General features: G+C 39.8%; 1 protein-coding gene across 14 annotated transcripts; it reads right to left on the minus strand.

Annotated features, from left to right (window-relative positions):
* Positions 1-275: 275 nt before the first annotated feature.
* On the minus strand, positions 276-27,580 carry CNOT3 (CCR4-NOT transcription complex subunit 3). Of its 14 annotated transcripts, none has more exons than XM_075190118.1 (22): positions 27,257-27,580; positions 21,350-21,408; positions 20,059-20,089; positions 19,880-19,946; positions 19,487-19,561; positions 18,010-18,077; positions 17,081-17,176; positions 16,780-16,869; positions 15,596-15,724; positions 15,052-15,147; positions 14,606-14,828; positions 13,637-13,770; positions 13,474-13,533; positions 11,886-12,225; positions 9,318-9,423; positions 8,081-8,261; positions 7,890-7,982; positions 7,715-7,811; positions 7,340-7,538; positions 5,718-5,850; positions 3,229-3,354; positions 276-1,096 (listed from the first exon to the last, which is right to left on the minus strand). In XM_075190118.1, the coding sequence occupies exons 5-22, from the start codon at positions 19,509-19,511 to the stop codon at positions 998-1,000; spliced, it is 2,295 nt and encodes a 764-aa protein (XP_075046219.1). In that variant the 5' UTR covers positions 19,512-19,561; positions 19,880-19,946; positions 20,059-20,089; positions 21,350-21,408; positions 27,257-27,580; the 3' UTR covers positions 276-997. The 14 variants fall into 14 exon arrangements, with proteins under 14 accessions (XP_075046219.1, XP_075046222.1, XP_075046218.1 ...); XM_075190121.1 differs by having other exon boundaries at positions 14,606-14,825; positions 17,081-17,155; positions 21,350-21,412; XM_075190117.1 differs by having other exon boundaries at positions 21,350-21,412.

Consider the following 27,580-nt stretch of genomic DNA (forward strand, 5'->3'; position numbering starts at 1 on the left):
AAGGGTAACATTTCCAACAGACAGTACTATAGAGGACTGCACAGTACGGGCTGCTCACTTATTTATAATACAGTAACAGCAGCTCCATACATTTCATTGCTTATCCATTTTACAAATATAAACTCTGCAGTCATAAGCAGCAGAGCGAGAGTCAAAGCCAGTCTGCATCTTGCACTATTGATGAAGGACAGTCTGTACCAGATCTCTTTTTCACCTATAAATCAAATGCACTGAAAAGAACATGAGCCACATTAATATTCTTGCATGAGAAGACATCATATAAAACTATTTATTCATAAATATTTTCCAAAATGAAAATAGGTTACGAAAAATATTTTAAACCAGCTTTCCATACCATTAATTCCATCGGTACAGATACTTGTATCGAGGATAAGGGAGGGAGGGGGTAAGTGGCAGGGGAAGAAAAATAAAAATAAAAACACTTTAAACCTTGATGCACTTGTTATCAAAACAAAAAAAGATCCAGTATCTGCCAAAAAGGACAAAATGATAGAAAACAAACGTTTTTTTTAAAGAGGAAAACAAAAACAAATGGCAGCCAGTAGAAACCTCTCTGGGAAGAGAGACAAGAACTTCCCGCCTGCAGAAATATCCAGGGGGGGGAAGAATAGCTTTTCCTTCCTCTTGCAAAGACTTTTATGCACTTTGTTCAATATTTTTTTTTTTTTACTTTTAACCAAATACATTAAAAATCGACTGTCGCCATTTTTCGCCCTTGTAGCCTTCGGAAAAGTGAAGAGGGTCTTATGAGATGTTGGGTGTTTATCACGTTCTCATCCGCTCTCCGCCGTCACGCACAGTCTTAATTCATTTTTAATAGAATTTTGTAACTGCATGCATTAAAGTGTTTGTCCGAATTTCCCCTCCTCCCAACGCTTCTTGGGAATCAGACTGAAGAGACTTCTGCCCCTCCCCTCTTTTCCCCCCCGCTTGCGCTTTTGCCCATGTGACACTGGAAGGCTGAGTGTGTTGGAGGTCATTGTAAATCACGATCCTCAAGATAACGGTATTCAAATGTAAATCCTTCTTTCTTCCTCTGGCCCCATTTTTCATAGTCAAAGTATATATATGTCCCCTGCAGACAGAAGAACAGAATGGCACAAATTATAAATTACTACATCTACCAACACTATGCAGTAAGTCAATGAATACAAGAGGTGTACATGGAGCAACTTATACCTCCTGCCAGCCCTGAGACAGTGCTTGTGTGCATTAAATCCAGCTGGCTAAAAGGTGCCCTGGTTTCTTAATAAACTGCAAAATAATGTTACTTTGTAAACTAGAATATTATTTTTTTTATATATATATATATATATATATATATATATATATATATTTATATTTAGTTAGCTCTCTTTCCATTAATAGGATTAAACAGAAATCAGACCTGGCATATGAGAGGCGCTGATGTTATAGGGGACGTAATGGAATACATTCTAATGTACTTTTATGGATCTGCAGAAATGTTACTGAAGATTCCTTAACCCACTATTGTCTGCGGCACACAGACCTACATAAGACCCAGCTTCGGTGATGGAATCAAAATACCTGTTGAATTGCTTAAGTCGGGCAGTGTTTGTCATAGGACCCCCCACAATAGCTATTTTATCCATATGATCTCCCGTCTATATGAATTCCTAGATGTCCGTTTTATTTATGCTGCCCCCCTTTAGTGGACAACAGTTTATCTACTTTGGCCTCCTGATTAACTATGCTCACTGGTTACAAGGAAGGTGTTCATACATGTGGCCTGCTTATACCAGTACTTCATATTCTCTAAGCAACTGATGGGAAAATTTCCAAATTGGCCACACATAGATGGCCCAGTGGAACGGGGGTAGCTTACAGCCACACATAGGTGGCCCAGTGGAACGGGGGTAGCTTACAGCCACACATAGGTGGCCCAGTGGAACGGGGGTAGCTTACAGCCACACATAGGTGGCCCAGTGGAACGGGGGTAGCTTACAGCCACACATAGGTGGCCCAGTGGAACGGGGGTAGCTTCCAGCCACACATAGGTGGCCCAGTGGAACGGGGGTAGCTTCCAGCCACACATAGGTGGCCCAGTGGAACGGGGGTAGCTTCCAGCCACACATAGGTGGCCCAGTGGAACGGGGGTAGCTTCCAGCCACACATAGGTGGCCCAGTGGAACGGGGGTAGCTTCCAGCCACACATAGGTGGCCCAGTGGAACGGGGGTAGCTTCCAGCCACACACCAGCTTGCTAATGCAGACCGGCGACAACTACACACACACAGGGAAATAGTCATCTGCGGAGTAGAATTATGGGTATGCCTGACGGACCCTATTAACCAATACATGTTCTGGGGCAACAGTCTGATAATTGGGCCAATCTTGCTGGCAGTATCAGAAAGTGGGTGACAAGCAAGAAACAGGGTTGGTTTATCAAGAACTTTACAGCCCCAGTCGCTCTCCCACATAAAGTTTTTCAAATTAAGATGTATGAACACAAGGCCAGTTATTAAATGGAAGCCAACTACAAATGTTAAACGATCAACTACACAAGTGCATTTTAGTAGACCAGTTACATTGCTGCTCCTATAAAATGCCTCCCCCTACTAGACAATGTAATGCAATAACAATTTACCACACATACACAAATCAGTATTAAAATAAACCATAAATGCCAATATAAATCTAAAGACACAATTGTGAATATTACTTTCTATGCCATCAAAATAGAAAAGTGTTCTAGTTATAGAAAGAACAGCAACTTCGAGAACAGTCACAAGGTACAACATTTGCACAACATATAGTGCACTCTAATGCAGACAAGTCAACTCAGAAGCAGAAAAACTCTAAAAAGAGCCTCTACAACAGACTTTCACAACTCAGAAGCAAAATCAGGTTGTCGGCATACACTATGCTCTCCCGCATTGACTTCCTCTATATCTCAGTAGGAGAGCGGAGGTATACAGGAAGCCTGCTTGGCAGATGACATAACATTTATAGCACACTATCAAATGTTCTCCCCTGGTGGAAGATATCACAGAAGAACTCTCTCTCGCACATGGCACCATGAATTAAGCAAATGTTGAACATAGCGATGGGTTCTCTTACAGCACAGTATCCTACAATGCTAACAGCAATATGCTGACAGGGTGGTAGTAGGAGACCACTGACATATGGAATAAACTGGACTATGCATTCACTTTATGGAGGAACAGAGTACTCTTATTACACAAACCTGCTCAAACTCATCTGTTATCGTCTTGGGCTCTTCGTGTCTCTGAAACCACATCATGTATTTGGTGTGAAACCTCCAAGACTGTTTCTTCAGAGCTTTAGCAGCTAAATACTGTGCTTTAGTGCCCTGGAAGACAAAGTGTTGTTATATGGGGAATTTGGACAACTATAAAATAGATGTTTTAATACAAGAGGGCAGCAATGGTAGTACAAGTCAGAGTAAGCATTTCTCAAATACACACTGTTAGAAGGATTGTAAAAGTGACAATAAACCACCCCAAAAGTTTTATAGATTTAAAATTGGGAAAAAGAAAGTGATGTGCTTCTTGGAATATACTCTAGAAAGGTCCGGAACTCTATCTACACATGATAATTTTCAAAATCAGATGATATTTGCTGAGGGTAGTGGAAAAACAAAACTACCATCTGTTTTCTATCACTACTCAACCCCAATATTGGAATTTTCACATATTGACCATGAAATTGTGCATGGTCACAGTTTCTCTGCAGGTCTGATTAGTAAATATCACCCTCCTACTCCCATTATAGGTAGTGGAAGCTCTTCCCACATCGTTAGCACAGGGTCCGGATGGGGTCTCATGCAGTCATTGAGCGATGTAACATCACTGGCCCTTGAGGCCCAATCCAGTGTGGATTCTGCACACAGCAGGTTTCAAATCCATCACTAAGGGGTATATTTACTAAACTAGGAGTTTTAAAAAGTGGAAATGTTGAGTATAGCAACCATCAGATTCTAGCTGTCATTTTGTAGAATGTACTAAATAGCTAGAATCTGATTGATTGCTATAGGCAACATCTACATTTTTTCAAACCTGCAGTTTAGTAAATATACCCCCAAGTATCTGCTTAGAGAAACTCTTAAGAATAGTCTGTACCAAAGGCGTGTGGAGCTTGCGGGACATATTTAGTTAAAACACTCCAGTTATTTCATGAAAACGCATCATCTTAGCAATATAAAGACTTTGCTGCATATTACGGTTAAATAGTGGCTTTAAACTGTATTTAATGAGAAATGACTGTCCCAGTCACCTAATTGAACTCATCCAGTGACCACTTTGTATGGGGACACAGTAATCAGCAAGATAGACCTAATTTGCCATAGAATGATCAACAGATTTGTATTTATGTAAATTTTCCTCGGCCAATAAGAGGCTAGTTAGTATTTGCACCCCTTGTGCCATACCCCAGCTATCATCACTTTTTCACCATAAAAAAACTAGAGGGGTAAACACACTGGTAGAGTGATCCATGTAGCAGATATGGAACAATAAATTTCACCAACCATGCATAACACACTGGTTAATCAGGAAAAGCTGGTATACAAGTAAAGCAGAGAGGTTTTCAATGTTTTTGGGTTTTGTTTTTTTTCCATTATTTGTTCAGGAGAAAGGAAATAGAGACACCCAGCATGCCCTGTACAGAGATGTGGTGCTGCTTCAGCGTCGGACCACATACTGCTCTACACTCACTCCTGGGAGCCCATCAGCTTCCATAGAAGCAGAGAGCGACGTGTGTGTCTCCGAATAAGGCAGAGTCACTGTATCTGCATAAACATTAATATATCTACGTTCTCCCAACCAGAAGGTGTATAGGAAGAACAAACCCCTTTTTATACTCCTTTCATGCTAGGCAATATGTAAAAAAACAGCTCTCCAATGACTTACAGACCCCACATAAAAATAAGAATGTGGTTACAATTTTACAGAAATAAGGAGGACACAATAAGACATTTTAATAAATGATCTATAACAGAGATTTAACTTTAATTAATATCACACACACACACCAGAGCACATCTTGAGCTTATTTTTAAGACATTTGTGCCAACACTCTGCAACATATGTTTAGTGACCCTCTGGTTGGGAATTTCTGCAACAGTATCTGTGGAATGTATTAGGAGTGGTGGCCGCTACAAGACATCTTCCGCTCTGATTTACAATGTTAAAAGTTAGATTGAAACCTTATTTATGGCATGTCCCATTGCTACAATTCAGAAAATTACATGTATTCCCTTCTATTCATAAAGCTAGTAGAACAAGGGGGGCTTCAACAATATTTATATCCAAAAAGTATCTCTTCTAACCTGGTTACCAAATGCAAAGTTTTACCTCTCTCATGTAATCAATCACTGGTAACTAATGGACGCTTGATCAATAAGCTATAATAGTTTCAAAAGCCAGTCATCAGTAATATCTTTACTTATGTTGCCATCAAAGGATTACCACAAAAATCAATGTTCACGTCTTCTACAATTTGTTATCTCCACATTCCATTCACTGTCAACATCCCTCAGCAGAGGACAGAAGAATGCATAAAACATCCCTTTGTTCAGCGACACATGACTGTTCATGTAAACCCACAAATGTCATTTTACATTGTTCCTCTAAAGCAATCATAGCAAGAATACAGTATGTGGAAACAAACGCTGCATATTCATAGCTTAGCTGCTGAATCCCAGTGGTAGCATACCTCCAGATAGTAGAAGATAAAGAAGAGAGTCTCTGTGGAAAGTCGCTGGTAGAACTCTACTGTGTCCGAATGAGGTGGGGGCATCTGGTGGTGATACTGAGGCGTTGGGCACGGATTTCGTGGGAGATATTGCCTGTTAAATAAAAAAAGTTTGCATACACAAAGTTCAAAAAAAAAAATCAATAAAAAAAAATTCATGGGACTAAAAATAATGCAGATAAAATTAGGGGTAGTCACACATTTACCTTTGATAGTATTATATATACACTCAGTGTCCACTTTATTAGGTACACCTGCTTGATATGCAAATATCTAATCAGCCAAACGCGTGGCAGCAACTCCATGCATAAAAGCATGCAGACTTGGCCAAGTTGTTCAGACCGGACACCAGAATGGCGAAAAAAATGTGATCCAAGTGACTGAACGCTTAATGATTGTTTGTGTCAGACAATCTACTGGGATTTTTACGCACAATAGTCTCTTGTTTATGGAGAATGGTGCGCAAAACAAACCAAAAATCAGTGCAGTTCTGTGGCCTTGTTAATGAGATTTTGGTGCAGAATGGCCAGGCTGGTTCAAGTATTAATCAACTTAAATAACCATGTGTTACGTATGCAGAAGAGCATCTCTGAACACACAGCACATCAAACCTGCTGCTGTAGCCCACCCACTACAAGACGACCCCACTGGGTTCTACGCCTGTAAAAATAAGATCAGGAAAATTAGGCTACTGTGGGCACATGCTTACCAAAATTGAACAGTTAAAGGTTAGAAAAAAATTACCTGGTCTGACAAATCTTGATTCCTGCTGCAACATGCAGACGTAGGGTCTGTATTTAGTGTGAACATGAACTCCTCCTGCTGTGTGTCAACAGTGCAGGCTTGTGGTGGCGCAAATGGTGTGGGGAATGTTTTCTTGGCACACATTTGGCCCCTTAATACCAATACAATTATTTAAATTTCACAGCCTACCCAAAGTATTGCCCATGTACATCCCTCTATGGCCACAGTCTAACCATCTTCCAATTGCCACTTCCCGCAGGATAACACCATGTCAAAGCACATGTCATCACAAGCAAGACCGTGAGGTCAATGTATCCCAATGGCTTCTAGTCACCAGATGTTAATCCAATAGAGTATATCTGGGATGTGGTGGAACAGAGATAGGTAGCAAGAATATGAAGCCAACAGATCTGCGGCAACTGTGATACCATCATGTCAACATGGACCAGAGTCCAAGGAAAGTTTCTATCACCTTGCTGAATTCATGCCCTGAATTCATGGGAGATCCTTACCCAATACTCGCAAGGTGTACCTAATAAAGGGGTCAATGAGCGTAAATAACAATTCCAACTATCTGTCTAGAAAAAAAAGAAAATAAACCTTACTACACTATGCCAACAGTAATGAAGACCAACTCCTTGGGCAATTAATCTACACTGAGCAGCTACAGGAGGGTTGCAGAGAGGAGGGGTCTGTCAGTAGGTCACAAGTTAACTAATTAAGTGCCAACTCCCTCACTCCCCACTACAACATGGTAGCAGTGTCCCTCAAATAGGATGAGAGAGAAATATAATTCAGCCACTTTCGTGTTATAAGTGCAATGAGGCAACTGCATATACCGTATTCTTTCTGAATCAGACGGGTGAGGCATATGATGCCACGCTGCATCTTCCATCGCTTGCTGGTAAAGCTGATCTGTGGTGAGGGGCACAGGACCCAGAGGACACACCCCCAGTGACAGAGGGATATTCACTTCAGAAAGCTGCGTTGAGGGTTGAGTAGCGGGAGGCTGTGTTGCGGTTGTAGTGATCATAATTTCTAGAAAGAATAAAACGTACGCAGAACACACACAAGGTTTAGAACGCTGGCTGCAGGAGTCTATGTCAAATCTCACACAGTAATTCTACTAAAAACGTAAACTCCACTTTGTGTAATGCTATGACATGTACAGCATACCTTCTATCTACTACTACAAAACCGGGAATCATAATTACCCCGCTCAGGCAAAATGAGAGGAACTGAATCTTCTAAGCTTGTTCCAATAGCTGCCCGTTCAGCCATGGATTTCAGTGTACTTAGAGGCTCTGGCGCCTAAGAGGAAAGAAAAAGTTAGTTGCAAGCAACATTGCACAGAGGGAGCGAGAGATTTACATATTGTACAGTAAAGACCTTGGCTCTGCATATTGAATTCAGAGAGTAACAAGGCAGTGGGGCTTCAATATTAGGAAGTTTGTTTCTCCATATGTCCGGCAGTGGATCAGACTATGAACACAGGAAGAAAGAACATTTCCCCTTTTATACATGTCTATAACCATTGTTTGTGCAGGCGTTTAAACATTAGAGGTACAAAAATTAGTCACCTTGATCTCTGGCATGGAGCTGAACTGGGGTGGCCCGTTTAGCAGTGGCTGGCTGGGTTTGGGGTCACTGAAACTGGGCGTTGGCGAACTAGGAGGATTTACATTTAAAGGTAAAAGTAAACTGGGCCCAGTGCTGGTACTACTGCTGCTGGATGGCTGGGAGACACTGTTTGTCTCCTTCCTAAAAGAATTAAACACAAACATAATAGTGAAGAGATTAAAACACATACAAGAAGCCATTTCTATTTGTCATTAGGAGACCATTAACTAAAACTGGTAAGCATTTTGCATAGGTATTCATATACCTCAGTACTTACACAGGATAGCTACAAACAATGTAATCATTCTAACTTTAAGTTACTATACAAGACTCAACATTTAGTACTGGGCGGATGGGAATAACAGCTCAACACTATCAAATACTAAATTGCAAGTTCGCTAAGAAGCAGATCACTTTCCTCAGCAGTATGTAAAAAAATTTTTTTTATATATATATATATATATATATATATATATATATATATATATATATATATATATATATATATATATATATACATACATACATACATACATACATACACACACTACAAGTGACAGGATGCTACAAACAATACAGGTTTAGAATGACTGTATACGTTATAACCATACTAAACATTAGTAGCACAACACTATATTATCCAAACTCTAGCCCTTTAAGCAAAATGTTAGTTATTTTAAAGTACCAGGAAAAGCAAAACACAGGGGTAATTACTACAGCCCCAATTAAATCACAGGTTGTTAATCAGAAGGGGGTATTGATTGCCACACACATGGCCAACTGAGCATAGCCTAAAGATCTCACCCCTTCTATCTACTGATGTCTGTGAAACACACACACACACACACACACACAAAAGCCATAAAACAAATTATCCCAAGAAAAAAAAAAAAAGATTATATTTTAATATATTGCTCATATATAGAAACAGTGATTACGTGAAATAAACACTGGTAATGTAAATACAACAAGTGATATCTAAAACATAGCTGTTAAAACATCAGAATTAAACATCATTTAATATATCAAAAACATTACAATGTTGTTATCTAAGCAGAAAAATAAGAGCAAGATAAATACAACAAATCTTAGGATTTCTTTTTAAATCTCTCCACAAAAGCAATTGAATTAGAGTGGACAATATCATTACGGAGACAAACAGATGGTCAGTGACTTTGCAATCTGAGCTGTACTCACGCAGTGCTTGTTGGTGGGTTGTGAATCACAGACTGGCTTGATTGTGACTGGCTGCTATTACTAAGTGCAGTATCTGTTGAATTATCTGCTACTACAGAGCTGTAACCTGGAGAAGAGATATGAAACTTCGTAAGTAAGTGGCAAGATTCCATTCTCTCCCACTTGCTAACCATGGTGGTTACATTTTCCTTTCTTCCCCTGTGTTCAGAGCAGCCAGCATGTGCTGAGGCCTGAACACACTGACAGTCTACAAGAAGTGCTGGTCATTAAGCTGACTATTTCAACCTGTGGCAAAAGGGCGTGGCCAACAATCAGCACTCAGACCCTGCAAAACAACATGCAAGCTGGAGCTCTGGGAAAGGGTGTGGCTTAATGATAAATTATAGATGGATCTCTTGTACACATGGGTTAGATGATCAGCCATGTAACTCCTGATCCACATCACTTAGGGTATGTACACACTTATGAGGCCTGTCTGTCTTGCATGCTAAATACATGAAACCAGCTTAAATAGGAGTTCCAATAGTAATCAGTATGTCGGCACTCATTCACTAATGGCAGGTGTAACACAATGGTGAACTCACAATGGTAGAGCTGTTTGTGTGGCTGAGCACGCTGGATAGAAAGAAACAGGGATCATGCAGTTATGCCGTATGTGTACGTCTTATGGCTGATCTGATGACCCGAAGCGTACCTCATTTTATCCCCAAATGTTGCTTGTGATTAACAATTCATGAAAGCTCACAAATATGTCATTGCTTTTTTTTTTTTTTTTTTTTTATAAAATTGACCAATAATATGCTATAATTAAAACAGAACATGTCTATATCTCAGCCAGGTTTGAATAATTCCAGTAATACACTGCTCCTACTTTATACCCCCATCTTAAAAAATGGGCCAAAAATGAAGGTGGTTGTACAGAAGTTAATGGAGAACATTTTATTATTACACTTCGTGAACAGAGTATACCTTGGGTAGGCAAGTGAGGCATCAGAGGGAGCAGTGTATTTAGCATTTTGATACCTATTTAAACAAATATTAGAAGAGCAGTATGTCCCTCCAACCTGGAATTGCATATAATATACACATCATTTGTCCACACTATGACCCAACAATTTTAGAAACTCAGCTTTAAAAAGCACCTGTCCGTACACATAGTGGGGGCAGACATTTCATGGGCTGAACCAGTATTAACTATCATCCTCACCATTTATTTATATAGCGCCACTGAGTCCGCAGCGCTGTACAGAGAACTCACTCACATCAGTCCCTGCCCCATTGGAGCTTACAGTCTAAATTCCCTAATATAGACACACACAGAGACAGACAGACACAGACTAGGGTCAAATTTGATAGCAGACAATTAACCTACAACTATATGCATTTTAAGATGTTTTAACATTTTTAAATCGATAAGCAACCTCCCCTAACTTTTCCACCACTTCTGTTGTCCCCAAGAAACTCATCCTTGCCTTAAACAGCAATGGTCACCCTGAAGCTTGAACAATCACCAGCAGTCAGTCAGTTGTATGAAATCTCCATAGTGTTGAGCCAGTGACAGCGCCCACTACTGGTAGAGGCAGGGGTAGTTTCTCAGGACCTAATGGGGTTCTGTATATGGGAACTTCATGAGGTTCTGCTAAGTGGGGAGCAGGGTTGCCTGGAGTTCTTCTTTAACGATATTGAATTCATTAACAACCAGTCATGTCATGGAGACACACACTGACCAATAATCTTGAGACTTGTTCCCAGTAAATACATCAGCTGCATTCTCACAAATATTACCTTAAACCATATCATGGCTGCCATTTAAGTCACAGAGCCAGCCCTACAAACACCAAGATAGTATCAATGGATGGCAGCCTGATAAACACCCAATTGCACAGTTCAAAAGGAGAAAGTATTATGAACGAGAAGTAAATAAAAGGGATATCAGACACCAGGCTGCATCAAACAAACAGAATGGGGACTTGTTCCAGTGTCAAACCTGTGCAAACGGGTCTGAGGAAAAGTGGACAACTTTGTTTACTCCCTGCTGTCCCCCTCTCCTAACAGCGAGGTCTTTATATACTGTGTCCACCAATAATATGTATGAGAAATGCCAATTTACGAATCGTAACCATCCTAAGCACATGAGAAGCGGGTATTTATCAGGGACTTGTGAAAGGATTATTTCAGAATAATGGTGCTGTACAACACAGGGTATACAGCGTATACTATTTCCCTGTGTCCACTGAAATCCAGTTCAGTTTATGGGCAGGACACGTGTTGGGATAAATATTCTTTAGCAGAAAAAGTGTAAACTGGTAAAGACTGTGAGAGAAAAGGTTTCATAAATATGTACACAGTATAGACACGGAGCGGACATCAATCTCTAGCAGTGACTGTATACAGTCAGCTGATGACTAGGCTCTTGTTGCTCTAATACGGCTTTCTTTATGTACCCCAAGACAGTGATTATATCTAGATCTTTAGCATGTGTGTAGAGACTCTGCATGTGGGATTTGGCCATACATAAGAAAGGCTGCATGCAGAAGACAGCTTCCCGGTAATGACCCTTAGACTTACTTGTTGCTCCATTTTGCTTGCTCGTGTTTTGCTGTACACTAGGTGGCCTAGGCTGCGATGTGTTTGTAGTAGAGGGAGGAGGAGCCACCGCCTGTGCATAAGGTGTCGGGGTACCAGACGTGTGTCCGCTGGACGGGTTGTTTTTGCTGTTGTTGTTGATGCTGCTGTTGCTGCTCGTACTGCTGCTATTCGATACTGCGCCATTGCTGTTTGTACCCGGCCCGTTCCCCACAGACGACGAGGTGCTGGAACTGCTTCCTATGTGGTAACTCGGAGTCACTGCAGGGGACTGCGGATGATGGTTGTTATGGATACTTTTAGAACCGTTCTTTGCTGGCGACTAAAAAAGGAAACACCCTGCTACACTTTAAGGAAACATACATTTACCCTGTATTGCTAGGAGTAGGACAAAATTCCCTGCATGAACTGAAATGCAGTTCTGCAAAAGAAAAAAACCAAAGAGAATATAGGCTTAGTGGGACTATGTACCCGACCGAGGAAAGGATCCTGGAAGTAACCTTTACAATATAAGTACTCTCTAGAGACACAGCCTAGCATCATCTATCGTTTTATGTAACTGGTGCCACAGATAGTGAAATCACACCACCAAACCTACGCCAGACAACATGGCAGCTGTAATTTTATCTACACCCAACAGTAGCTGTACGCTACAATCCACTATACATAAAAATGTTCCATATGGAAAAATAAGGTAGATGGACAGACCCAGACTCTCTACTTCTCCTCACATAATTATTTATAACCCTTTGAAGATAAAACAGACATTGCTTTATTCTAGTGTATAGCTAATGCCCTTGTCATGGATATACCATATTATTATACTGCGTAACTGACTGCCTGTGACTACTAATAAACTGTGATGATTAAGTGCACAGAGTACATAAAACACACCGTTAGATTAGCAATAGGAAATAAAGAGGCTAACATCATTGGAGGGTGAAATACCTGAAACGACCAAACAAAAGAAATCTATGCATTTATTAAATTGACTGCCTGGAAAGCATGGCACGCTTGTTTTGTTACAGGTTAATGCTAATGATTGTTTTAAGTATATGCTTGCTATAATTTGGAAAAAGTATGAAAATATCACCTTTGAACTTTTCATTAAGTAAAAAAAGGGGGCAAAAAATTATAGCCAGCTTCAGCAAGCCCCCATCTACTTCCAATCAGCTGACTGCTCAATCTTATTGCCAGTGCCAGATACTTGCAAACTAGAATAGCTGAATGGTGGGGGCCGATTTCAAACCACTGCCTTCTTAAAAGCAGATGGTCAGTGCCAGAAACCAAATGCCCCCTATAAAATTATCTAATAACTGCATTGTTCCACTTTACATGGTCATCAGGGCCTGGATGTTTCCATCACTTATATCCAAACAGTGAAGTAGGACATGAAGACTGGAAGAACGCTACAAAGAAATCTAAGAACAATGCATGACAATGGTGCAAAATACATAACAGTACACAAATGATCTAACAAAACATCTGCGTAAAGGACGAGAGAGGGAAAAACAAGGAAATGAAAGTGATTAAATGGCATCAAAGCAAGAAACAGTTCCACACAACTCACCTGACTGACTTCGCTGTCCGTAGACCTGCCTCGGATTTTCTTGTCATCTTCAGAGTTTTCCTACAAAAAGGCAAAAACCATCTTAAGAGAGCGAAAGGGCTAGTATCACCTGCAGATGTCACTTCAGACACCACCTTTATTTTGGGATGAGCAATGAACTTACTGTGGTGCAGTTGGCAGGACTAGGTGGAATAGGAGAGCTTGATGTAGTGGAGGTAGGAGTGCTGCTAGATTGGTTAAATATCTCATCCTCCATGTGACTGTGGCCTGGTGGGGAAGTAGCTGCCAGCGCCTGTGCTGGAAGAGGTAAAACGAAAACAAGCTGCATAAGAACATGTCCAATAGATGGTCATAGCAGGCACAGTAGTTGTGGGTCTGACATTCCTGCTATCTCAATACAATTGTATCCACACAGGACAGGAGATGTCGTATCCAAGGGCAACAATAACAAATGACTGATATAAAAACCATGGCTGAAAAGAACAGAAGGAGTCACTAAAGATAAAGCCATGTACTCGGTAACAGATGCACGGCTTAAATCAGGCCTGTCCAACCTGCGGCCCTCCAGATGTTTGTGAAACTACAAGTCCCAGCATGCCCTACCAGCTATCAACTGGTTGTCTACCTGCAAAGCATGCTGGGGCTTGTAGTTTCACAACACCTGGAGGGCCGCAGGTTGGACAGGCCTGGCTTAAATGGTGCATCTTCAAGTAAATATTCACCAATTATTGATGAATCTTCCTTTTATATATATGCTCACAACAGATGCACAGTGGGCTTATTATGTTAAAATGCAGATTGGTGACATCAGGGCAAAGAAAAGAGAAAATCAGATTATGCTCTCAGAGCACAATGGGTTCTGTTAAAATGCATTTTTGGAAAATAAACAATTAAAGGAAGTGTATCCTGCTTCCAGGATTTGAATTTTCTTGCCGTCACATGGTGCTGGCTGTATAAAGACAATGGGGTAAGAATAGGTGGTATCAGTCGGTGGTTATTTAAAACGGCCAAATCTCAGCCGTTTGTCGTCATTATTTAAAATTTAATACAGGCAAGATCCAATGGGTCATTTACCCTTAGTTATGCGGACAATAAACCATTTTTTACAATAAATGTTTCCAAAGCCACTTACGAATGTCTTCTAAATCAAGGTCATCATACAGGAACTCATTCTCCTCGAAATCTGGATCTTGCGAAGAGTCCAAGTAGTATTCTACATCATCTTTAATCTTCCTGATTGAATCCACATTGATTGAGTCATTATCCAACATTCGCAGAATGGTTTCCAGCATTCGTATGTGGTACCGATGTCGCTCTATGTGCCGCTTCAGTCCCTCGATCCTGTCCTGCTTCTGCTGAAACCGGCACAGAAGGTGCAGAAAAGAGAGCGCACAACAGACGTAAATACCATTCTTCTCGTTTTAAGAGGCCCCCCAAAAACCACAGATATGACAAAAGAGAAGTGCTGAATGATGAAACATGCATTTATTGTGGGTAAATTGTGAAGATATGATACATACTAATGTATGGTTTAATGTTCTGCTGCAAAACATCTTATATTCCAAAAAGTAAACTCACATCCTTGTCTCCTTTCTTTTTCCGCGTTTGTACCGACAAAGACTCTACTTCACTCTCAAACTGATCCACGCCCATGTTCAAAGAGTCAATTGTGTTCTGTGTGGAATAGATAGACTTTAACATAGTACTAACATGCACTCATAGGGCACCCAGCCCAGGCCAGAGTTCAGCCATAAATTCCAGCTTCCTACTGCTGTTTTCAGGTACTAACAGGTGGGGAGACAGATGCATTCCCCCAAAACATTATATAAACCAACAAGTTCTTCTTTAAATTACATTTAAATGAAACAGTCTATTCTTAATAATATGTTTGTACACAGGTCTTTACAGGTTTGTTTGAAAATAAACTGGAGACCTTTCACAAAATGTTATAAAGCAAAGTCAATACAATGAACTTCCTCATTCCCATTCTTGCACCATGGAATTAACCACATACAGAATATTTCTTTGCGGTTCAGTTTTAAATGAATTTACTGATCCAAAAGTTCGACAAAGAGTATAGCAATAAAACGTCATCTAGCTCTGCCGCACTGGTAAATCTTACCGTTAGCCACTGTCCAACTTCTTCCTTCTCTTTCTGCGCTGGGTCCACCTTCTGAGCGAGCCCAAGACCTTCCTTGGAGTACGCTTTTGTCTTTGTCTCCCGTTCTACTACTTTGAACCTTTCCATTTGCTGTAAACAAGGACACGGTTTATTTGAAGGGAATTCCAAGTTCATCCGAGTGGTGCTAGCCAGCTGCACCAAGCCACAACCTAAATCTGACCAGCTAGGCGAGTATACCAATCAAGCCAGTGCAGACGGCTTAATGAAGCACTGTCTTCAGGATAGTATATTTACGAACGAGATTGTTCCTATTTGTAACATGGAATCTCTTTCACCTCCTTTTTTGACCTTCAATCCACATCATAGTCGTCAAGGTAGTCAAAGTTTAGACACACAAAGCTCCTTCGCAGAAGGAATACGATCGAGAGTATAAAAAGGTACTAACAGGCTGTCACTGAAAGCCGGTTAGTCTACAACTCACACAGACAATATTATGTGATAGTTGGTACTGTCGGCTAGATCACGTTCACCATAAACAAGGTATCTTTCTAAAGCTACATATAAATATATGCTGGAAGGGGGGAGCAGGAACAGGTTATATTAAGGAGGGTGTCCAGAATGTGGACAACCTCTATAAATTGGCAGTTTGTGTTTGGCAGAAGAACCTGAAACAATAACCTCATATGAGCTTTCATAATCTTAAAGCTAGAATACGTCTTAAGAAGATGGCACCAAGGGTTTGTCGGGAGCACATGGAACCTGTTTCTGGTAGTATATAGGACAGTGATGGCTAACCTGTGACACTCCAGGTGTTGTGAAACTACAAGCCCCAGCATGCTTTGCCAGCTATCAGCTAGTTATCTACTGGCAAAGCATGCTGGAGCTTGTAGTTTCACAGGTTAGCCATCACTGATATTAATATTATGTTTATGTCTGTCCAGTAGGTGGTCTACATCTTCCAGGCATTTACAGGGAATCAATGCTATAATCACACTAAATGTGACATCTATGGTGTCAGTTTAGATATCTAATTAGTGTATTGTGTGTGTGCATGCTGCAGTCCATTTATTCCAGTGTTAAAAAGTTTTTCATGCAATATAAAGACCAAGGTAAAATACACCCTGTCACATAGTGGACAGCACTAAGAGGAACAAAGCGGAATACAGATCACTGTATCTATTTACCGTTTCTATTAGTTTTCGGTTTTCAATAAGCTGCCTCTTGTCCTTGATCTCATTAGATGCCACCCATGTCTTTATTTGGTCCCGCAATCTCTAACAGGGGTGAACAAAATAAAATTGATGTCACAAACCTTTCCAAGGGGAAATAAGAATTTACAGTACATGACGACTGCAGGTCTGATACATACGGTTATTTGGCATACAGTTCACAAGAGATAAATGAGGGTCAGCATTGTGTACAACATTAGTTGGGGCTGAAGGTGAAAAACTTTGGTGTACAAGCTCCCCAACAGGACAAACCAACCTGTAGCTTCTTAATCTCTTTCTTTAAGTCTGCTTCATATTTCTCTTTCTGGTTGGCATTTGCCGCATTGTGTAGCTGCGAAGACATTGAAGACAACTAATGAAGAATAACAGTGGACTTCCCTTCTGATCAGATCCAAATCGATGTCACACTAAGTGACAGTTTTCTACCCCAATTTCCCAAGAGTCACCACGTTCAACTGTGTGACACCAGACCTATCTTCCATGTCATTCTCTAAATGGGTACAATCAACTGTTCAAACATTTTAATTTACCTAACTAGTCCTAACATAGACTCTCCCCCTGAACTTAAGACATACTGATCACATTTTGTGCATTCCCATATGGGTAGCACCACACTATCTTGATGACTTTCCAATTAAGTCCTGCACAAATATGCGTGTGACACTACTCTGTTCACCTCCATTTGTACCACTCCCTGTAACAACCATAGCTAGACATACATTGCTTTCTTAACGGGCAATTGTTTAGTTAGACGGCGGAGCAGGAAATGACCACCAAGGGCCAAAAAACGGATCTGCTGTGTGAAAACAAACTCAATATCTCCCACAGAAATGTCTTATCCAAAGAACTGAAATACACACACAAAATACAAATTAAGAATATTTGAAGTTACAGTCCTTTTCACATTTACCCATATCCATTAAATATACGTTATATAGCAGCAGCATAGTTCACAGGGCTCCCCAATTGGGAACATACACAGTAAAACAAGACTGGGCTTTACTAAACAGACAAAGAAGCTGAGGTTCTCAAGCTTACAATCTCAAACCACCTTCACATTAACCACACTACAGGAACACCATGCCTAAAGCACTATTCTACACAAACTATTATTCGTGTAATAGAACATTCCCCTTGTAAACTGGACTATAAAATCAGCTAAAAATAAAATGTATGCAATTTTACCTTTTGCCAAATGTCTTCAAACTGCTCCACTCCTTCTGACACCTTTTTCAAACACCGATCAATCTCTCCTAAAAGCGGTCAGACAAATAGGATGAAATATTTTGGAAGGGGAAAAAAAAATCTCTACTACCGATGCAGATAACATGAGCCATAAGTGAACCAGCAATGAAAGTAAAATCTAACACACATACACCACTTGACGTGTAACAGCGAGAGCACACAAGCACCCCTGCTGACGGCCACGGCTGTAAAAGGAACGGAGGTGACCCAGGAAAACCGGCCCCCAGAGGGAAATGGTTTACTAGGTGCTAGCACAGATTTAAATACATGCTGCTCCATGAGATTTGCAGGTAACAGCTGGAATCTGGGTCTATTGACAGAGACAGTTAAAGGGACACTAATCAAAAACCAATTTTATATCTAAACGTTGTTACTTTTAGGGGTTTAATATTTTCTTGCAATAAATAGTACCAGTGTTATAGTCTCTCACTGCTTTCAATGGCTTATCAAGTTTCCACTTTCATTGTAAACAGGTAACCGTATAACTAGCTAGCGGATAGTGCCGTCTATAGCCTGAAGCTGAATATAGCTCTGTCCGAATGTTATTGTGCAGCCCAGACTAATAGGCATGCTCACAAATGACATCATGCTCATATTGTGGCCTTTGTCCGTTCTGCTGACATAAGCAGCAAGATCTCTGCATGTGGCCAGCAATATGCGATTATGGCCAGACTACTACTGTGCAGGACTCTTGTAGAGACACCGTAACCAGAAGCACACAGCCGTTCCAAGCCAACAAATCAAAGAGGAAAAAAAAAAAAAAAAATTAAATCATATTTTTGTAACATGGATATTGAGTTTTAAGAGTGTCCTCCTTTGAAACTTTTAGGTTACTATTTAAAAGACCATAAAATGTTAAAAGCAAAAAAAAAAAAAGTCCAAAAGCCATGATCAGGGAAATGTAGCTAAATTAAATGAATATGATCAAACAGTGAAAACCAATTATACTTCATACGATTGTTACTAATATTGCTTAAGGTCTCAGAGTTCCTATAAAAGCAGTTTCATTAAATATAAAACACTGGGCAATAAAATTAAGATTATACTTCTGCAACATTATATAAATATATGCATAAAAACTGACTTGCCAAATCACAGCTATGTTACATTAACAAAAATATTATTGTACCTCATTTTCTGTTTAGCTATTAATGAGGGCTGTCTGTTGATCAAGGACAGGCTACAATATACACAGCCCTTTGCCAAACACATTGCAGAGATATGATTGCACAGATCCTACTGATATGCCCAAAATAATCGCCCAAGCAAATCTTTAATGACATATACTATAAGCAAAATGGTTGCAACATATATCAATGAAAGACTGCAACTAAAGATTCTGAAAAAAGTAATGGTGACAAGATAACCAAACATTGGACATCCCCTAAACCATTTGCTGTAAAGATTACTCACTTACCCTGTAGTTTTCTCTTATCCGCCATATTTCCTTCACTAGAGATGGGTTTTCTTCATACTTTATACAGGCAGGATGCTGTGAAAACGAAAACACATTTTATTGTAGTGCACTGGCTTAAAACAAGTATTCGACGATATTTTAGGTCATGTGTTACTGAACTTGTGAGTATGATTTCAAATCAATGTCTCTAGAGTCCGATTCTATAGGTTTTGTTTGCATACAGGACAGTAATTGCAAGGTCCAAATTCATTGTGATATGTTTACTTGGGCAGTCATTTCTCCCCTTGAGAAGCAATTTATTATGCAAAATACAGATATAAGCCATGTGTCAGAAGGCTAAGACTTTGTGTTTATATCTGAACACTGGCCTATGCTGGGCTTCACTGCTTTTACCTGTCCTCTTGCTCAGCAGAAGCCGAGTGACTTGATCACACAGACCTGAGAGATAACCGATGATAGCCTAACAAAAAGAGAGAGACAAGGATCCTACTTAGCTTTCCTTTCATAATAACTGGACACTGCTTTATTGTGCGTGAACTAGGGAGCAGGCACACCTGCTGCGATATACCTACCTACTTAGCAGGCAGGATCCTACACTTGAAGCTGCAAGCAAGAGAAAATATCTATCAGCTGAGGTTGCATATCTTGGCAATGGATTACTAAGGCCCTAGCAGAGAATGGGTTAACTTTAGATGATGCCTATGCTAGAGAAAGGCAGCTAATTAAACCTATTAGGGGGAATTGATTGAATGTTAAAGCAAATATGACACCCCAAAATGTAACATATCCCCTTAACTTGCACAGGACATCAGTGACAAATAAACCACAATCACTTAAAATTGAACATTTACCGAACCTAGTCTCAATAATACAGCTAATGTGCTAAAAGGCAGAATGCACGGCTATTCTTTGATGCAGCTTCAAGCACATCACCTTGTCTGATTAAATATGGTTTGTTACTCTTAATTGCTCAAAGTGCATGTCACCTTCTCACAGTAGTAGCGACTATGTTCTCAGTGATGTCATTAGTTTCTAGTGAATTTGATTGGCTGCCTCCACTGTGTGTAGTTGTGGGTTACCCTTTGAAATGAGCAGCAGCTCTAAAGTATTAGACCTCTTTCGTATAAGCAACGTGGCCTGTAAGCAAGACAGTAGAACAATTAAAAAGCTGCAGATGGGATCCTATCCCTGACACATTTGAAGACCCACTTATGAGAACAGGTGGGTTAATAACTGAACAGGTAAAGGCCAATATGGTCTGGTCACACGATTTAGCATACTGAACACAGGCAAGCAGCCTGTGTGAACAATCATATAGTATTTATGTACTAACTCACTGGTTTGTAAAGTATTTTAATTGGCTGATACTGTTTATTTGTCTGGCGGCTGCAATTACTGTATCAAAAATGACACTTGTACAAGAGCCCAATAACGTTTTTGTAAAACAGTTCTTTTCACAAAGGCTTAAAATGATCCAGATACAATTTTACTTACTCTGGGGACTGACAATTGTATTTGATTACAAACAGACATTAGTTTTTCTTTTTATTGTGATTTATCCTTGGACTAGCACACTGTAGCCTTGTAGACCAAAACACCGCTTAGTGGTGGTACATGTGTGTGATTATCAACTTTAAAGACGAGCTTACATGCAAAAGTTATTTTAAATCTGACTTTTAAGCATTCACTTTTCTTTCAGTAAATATGTGAATTGTCTTACATAGTGTGACAAGGACTCTATTATGAAGGAGAAAAACTAATTGTGAACACAACTGTAAGACATAAACATATTTAAACAAAGACCCTGAAATGACTGATTTTAAACACAAATTGGCAATTTTAAAAGGGTTACCACAAACTCACCTTCTGTTGTGATTCTTGGCTCATGGACAATTGTTCTCTCAAGTGCATTGGTACACCATCTACCTACAGAACAAGACAAATTAGTAGCTTATTATGCTGACAAATGCAAGAAACATTAATGATTTGCATGACATCCCTCTCTAATGCTCAAATAAATTTAGCATTAGGCGGCCCTCCAAGCTTCAAAAAGGTAATCTTGGTAAAAAGTTAAAACAATACAAAAAAAGACACCAATCTGTAAGAACATATCAAAAGGCATTTGAATAAGTGTCATAAGCAATATCAAACATAAATGACAAGAAAGCAGGAACGACCTGTGGGCTGCCTCTTGCCCATCACTGGTATACAGGAATAAAAATACAAGCACTAAATCCAATGTGGCTAGCAATAGTGAAAGAGATCCCTGCCAGTATATGCTGGATCATTTAATGACTAATATTTTACAAAGACCAAATTAAACTTAAACATGTCGAAATCAACAGAAATCAGCCTACTAGTAGACAATATTTGAAAATGCTATAGTAGGAAAATGCTGCCATGCAATATAAAGCTACAGACAATAAATATATATAAATATATATATATATATATATATATATATATATATTCAGTACAAATGGTGAAAAAGGTCATCTGATTATGGGGCGAATTCAATTGTTCACAATGTTCCAAAACATACCACAACACACTTTTTCACCGTTGCAATGGTAAAAAGTAACTGAATTTAGCTTGCACATCTATGGGGCGTTACTTCTGTCAAAAAAAATAAGCAGTGCGAGGTGTCTTGCAGCCGTTCCAGAGACACCTCACGCGGATGTTTAGGGAGTTGAATCTGCCCCCATGTGTCTGAGAGGTCTTTACTCTTAGATATTCTACTGCACATCTACAGCAGTCTGAAGCTGATGTACAGAATGCCAGGTTAGATTTGTGCCATGTTATCATGAGAGGAGCCAGGAGCTGGGAAAAGTACCTACATTTTTATTACTTCGCTACCTCCTCTCCCCAACAACAAAAAGGGGAAAGTTTGGGGTGGAAATACCCTATACATAGCCTGATCCTGCTGTTCCGTTTGAGCACCGGGCAACGGATTAACATCCAACTTTACCACACATAGTGGCCAAATTGGAAGAGATGTAAACGTTAGGCCCCTAGGGCTGGATCACTTCCAGCATGACTGTTGTCTGTTAGCCTGCGGCAACCCATGAACAAAGGACAGTAACAGTTGCGTGCAGCAATCTTCTGACCACTTTTATCATATGGCTACTAATGATCTGATTGACTTATCAGATTATTAGTGATTTTCAGGCCACATTCTGATATTTGGCCAATTACACAACATCAAAGTGTGTAGCCAACATCACATAGCTACAGAAAACAAGCACAACATAAATATTATCTATACCTGACCATATAAACAACAAAATAAACTTACAAAAGCATTTATCGCTTTACCACTAGGACTGCTGTCAAAGGTTTTAATGAAATCTCTGCCAGTTAAATAGTTAACATCCCATACATAATGAAACTGATGGCTCTTGTAGAGACAACCGAAGTGCTTTGAAATCTTAATCTGATGATGTCAAGAGCCATAAACAGATTGACGATATAAGAATAAGAACAGAAGATTTGAATTAGTTGACTTCTTTAAAGCTGTTCTATATTAGGCTAATCAAATCAAACAAAACTACAACTAAAATTTGTTTCTGCAAAAACCAGTGTATACTTTTTATACTATAAATAGAGTGTATGCCATCTCCTAATTTAATGCAAAAGTCAAAATAAATATTTTAAAGCATTTCTACCATATTTCCAGTGGACCTAATAAGGGTGCACAGGAAAACTCAGCAGATTAGAGCAGATCTCATTCAGTCTGGTAGAGTGAAAATGCTTGAGAAATTGTGCAGAAGGCTGAACTGTGCAGCTTTTCCTCTAGAACTGAAATGCAGTTTATTTGGCAGAGTATGTAGAAGTTTCTCACATATCACAGTCAGTACTCTGAAAGTTCGCTTTCCATACGTAAAACACTGACTTTGCTTAATAAATAGAACTAATAGCAGTGATATAGCCTACAGCATGCTTACGTCCTTTAAAAAACACTTTTTTTTTTCTTTTTTTAAAAGATCTACAATGAGGGTAAAGCATATAGGTTATCAATGAATTGTCTTTGCAAAACACAGAGCTGTAATGCACAATTCTGATGGCAATTCCTAGCCAAATAAAGCTGTAAATACAGGTTTAAATGTCTATAACTTCACAGGAAACAACCAGTGGACCTACTCCAAAGCTAAACAGATGGACAAATAAAATGTTGGAGTCAGTAAGTGTTGATATTTAAAACACCCACAACTCTTGCCATTTGTGACCTTACGGGAAAAGGCGGGCCAAAGAGAGGAGTATTGATAACGAGGGAATCAAAAAGTTGTGCTAAAAGAGTTATATGCAACATGAAGCAAATGGAGGGCCACATGTGAGGTCCTCCAGGCTTCAAAGAGGCCACTCAAAGGAAGGAGGGAGAGCACAGTGCACTCCCGCATACTCCGGGGTATGCCGCGTGTACTCCCTCCACTTGTCACATGACACAGAAGTAAGCTGCCCCTGTTCTGAGCAGCCTGTTGGTGGCCGCAGGCGAAGCCCGTTACCCAACGATGTTGTAGAAGGGCCATCACTCAATTTTATGAATGTGGAGGATTTTTACAGGAACATTTTCAACTTTGGCTAGAATTCTTTTTGCATGAACCTCTGTTGCATTCTATCTTCGTAGACATAACCTGTAAAGTCTCAAAGTAAGTTGCCTTTTAACGGACAAACTGACACCATGACCCGGGATACAGACTGTTTTGAGACCAGGTGATGACCACATAGTAGGGAAATTGAATGGCAGAGACTCAAAATACGAAAAAAAAAAAAAGCAGATGTGGGAAATTAACTTCATAAAAAAATCCTTTAAGCTTTTTAATTATTTTTTTTGTGCTAAGGCCAAGTGTACAGATGAGGATATTTTTCTCATCTGAAGGATGAAGACTCAGAGACAGATATATTGTATTATAAGTGAGAGTCTAGGGTGGCTTACTGTATGACCATACAAAAGAATACATTTTGTAGGACCACATTCTGTATTTTGAGCATTGGCTGGGCATCCCTACGTATACACAGTAGTTTCCTTTTAACAGCAGGGAACTCAGCGTTTCTGTTATGTGGGTAGTGCAATGTTGTAGCTTTATTTTTTGGGGGCCTCACACAATATTAATTCTCACTTGTATTCCTAGAGTGTGCTATTGTGTCTGCCAGTAGATGTAGGATCGACTTAATAGCAGAAAGCAACAACAAAATGTAAATGCAATATTGCCTGAATTACATTCAATTTTATTGTTTTCTACCACTAAATTGGATCTACTACATCCACAGGGGTTTCTAAACTATGCTCTCCTTCCAGACGCAACTAGAACGCTTATTGAGTTCTACATTTACTAAAGCATTGAAAGGTTTTTTTTAACTAATTAGCACTTAAAATGCTAATCAATTACAATACCTGAACACAATTCTGCAAATTGGTGTAATCCAGGCTTTAGGGTTTCGCGCATACTTCACACATGAATACCTACTTTCAAAAATATTCAAAGTACTGGTGGTTATTGCATTGTATGGATACATGTAGATGTGTCATAAAATGTTTCTCATAAGGTAACAACCAAGCTGCATTAAGACCTGTGCTACCAATGGTTACTATGAACAATGAATTAAAAATGATGGGGTGGGGAATGCAGAATGAACCATTACTCTTGAATAAAATGTAAAAGTAGTGTGTTGTTCTCTTGCCGAGGGCTACGAGGAGTTAACTCTGTAGATAGCCTCCTTTGTGGGTGGAGTTAGATTAGTATAAAAGGGAATCTTCTTACTGGACCCCTGGTTTTTCATCTTCATTACCTTTCCTGATCTGTCAGTAAAGACCCAACCACTGTGATGGCTCTGAAATCTACAGCAGTTCTATACTATGTGCTGCACTTCACAGGATACTACATAAAGGGCATCTTGGACTTCTTGAAACAATTGGGACCTACTGTAGCAGACCTAAATCCATTAAAGCATCTCCATGCCAGTTGACCAGAAGGGACAAGATATCTGCAGGACCATGACAATTTGTTTTGCTGAAAAAGGTAAACAAGCATTAAATGAATTGGAAACTAAATGATAAATGCTGAAAAAAAGTAATAACTGCTATGGAAGACCCTATCATCATACAATAAAACACAGATTAGGACTATAAAATACAAAATATTTGCACAATCTGAACTTCCAACTAAACTGACAACAAGTTAAGAGGCTATTGCAATTGCTATTTGATAATTGAAGTTTACAAATAATAAGACATTGCTGTTTTACATTTAGCTGTCAAACTTGACAATATTTGGAGCGTTGCAGAAATTGGAGCACAATACATTTACCCCTAAGACTTGCTTGTTACTTTGATTGTCAATTTTGGACAAAAAGAGAATAAGAAAATGGGCATTACAATCCTATGTGAATGAGCAAACCATTTCAAAAGACCTTTTCCCCCAAGGAAAACACTTTCCATTGGTTGCATCAACAAATCTTCCATAAGCATGATCTATCTTTTCAAAATAATGCTTTTACAGTATGATAGACTACCTATATTTAAGGAAAATAAAAAAATTATTAAAAGAAACTAGATAGTACAAAATAAAGGGTACTAGGGCAAGCAAAACCACTCGCAGTCTTAAAAATAATCTCAAGCCATATTTGTAATTGAAAAGAACCAAAGCCAAGTGGCTCATACAATAAATTTGGAGAGGGGGGGGGGGGGGGACAACAGAAGTAGTAAAGTTTACAAAAATGTTTGCAAAACACTGGAAGACAAGGCAACAATACCTGCTAAATAATAACTGCATAACTATCTGCTTTTGTCTATAGGAGTCTTATCTTTTTTTCTCTTTTAGCTGCATTGTATACCTGCACCTTAATTTATATCTTTGACAGCAAACAAAACCTGCATTCAAAAGCAATGCAGTGCTAGGTGTGCAGGAATTCAAAGTTCTCTTCAGGACCCAGAAACCTCTTAATAGAGAACACATTTTAGAATCGATAACTTTAAATAAATCCTGATACCCCCAATATCTTCTATGGGGATACCTGTGTATCCCAAACATCAATGACTCAGACAGACTGCATAAAAGTACTCATTCTCAGTAATCCTAAGTAAATACTATACCATGCTACATAAAACTGCATTTAAGATGAAAATAAAGTCTGCTAAAGCTTATACATTTTACTAATGCACAGAAACAGGTTGAACAATCATCCTGATGTGCAAATACTTTAATTTAGACAACAGGCCCATTGATAACCAACTAGTAAGTCTGATTGCCTAGTATAACTTTTGTAAACACCTTTATGAAGCAGACAGGTCATGCCATCTCTAACTTTCAGAGCAGACAAGAATGTATGTAAACTCATCAGCATTTGCTGTGGCACTTGTAGAAGCAACACTTAAATCACACATGCCCCTGATGCCATCTGGCTCATGACAGAGCAATGGGTTAGGTAAATAAGAAAAAAAAAAAGTAAAATAACTTGTAATATAAAGGAACACACAGCACAACTGTACCCAGTTACACATGCAGAATAAATGGGCATTATCACCATGCACACTCTAGCTGTATTATGACCTGATGTTACATGCAGATCACACAGGGGGCAATCAGACGGATCGGGGGGGGGGGGGATTAATCTTATATCAGATAATTAGCCCCCCTGCCCTCTGGTACCCCCCTGCTAGTGCCCAGGCCTATCCTGCCCCAGCCCCCGCCAGTGCCCACTGCCCACTCTCACATGAGGGCAGAACACCTAGACAGACAGACAGACACAAAGTGGTGAAGGAGAAGCTCTCACCGCCCCCAGTAGGATGCAGAAAGGTGGGGAAGCCGCTTCCGGCTTGAGGGTTGTTTTGGGTCTTATTTTTCCAACGTTACTGTATTGTCACCAATGCTATTCTTAAAAACAAGGAGCTCGTCTCCCAAGGCGGGGCGAGGACGCGGTTATTTCCTTGCATGGGCTATTGGGAGCTTATTTATTGCCTCTTTCGCTCTCCGTCCACTGCTCGGTGGGATCCAAGATGGCGGCGACGGGTTCGGGCCTCCCCCCTCTCTCTCACTCGTTTGCTCTCTTTCCCTGTCTTTCACTCTCCTCCGCGGAGGAACCGAGGCACACGCCCTC

Source organism: Mixophyes fleayi, chromosome 11 (assembly GCF_038048845.1).
Source record: "Mixophyes fleayi isolate aMixFle1 chromosome 11, aMixFle1.hap1, whole genome shotgun sequence".
In the NCBI taxonomy this organism is placed as follows: Eukaryota; Metazoa; Chordata; class Amphibia; order Anura; family Limnodynastidae; genus Mixophyes; species Mixophyes fleayi.

What these genes read in the sequence shown, in the direction of transcription:
- CNOT3 (XM_075190116.1), bottom strand. Translation starts at nt 21,397, where the DNA reads ATGCACTTGAGAGAACAATTGTCCATGAGCCAAGAATCACAACAGAAG. An exon ending in GCCAAGAATCACAACAGAAG is followed by an intron (nt 19,562 to 21,349) that starts GTGAGTTTGTGG and finishes TCGTTTTCACAG; the next exon opens with CATCCTGCCTGTATAAAGTA. An exon ending in CGGACAGCGAAGTCAGTCAG is followed by an intron (nt 12,226 to 13,473) that starts GTGAGTTGTGTG and finishes TTCCTTTTTTAG; the next exon opens with TCGCCAGCAAAGAACGGTTC.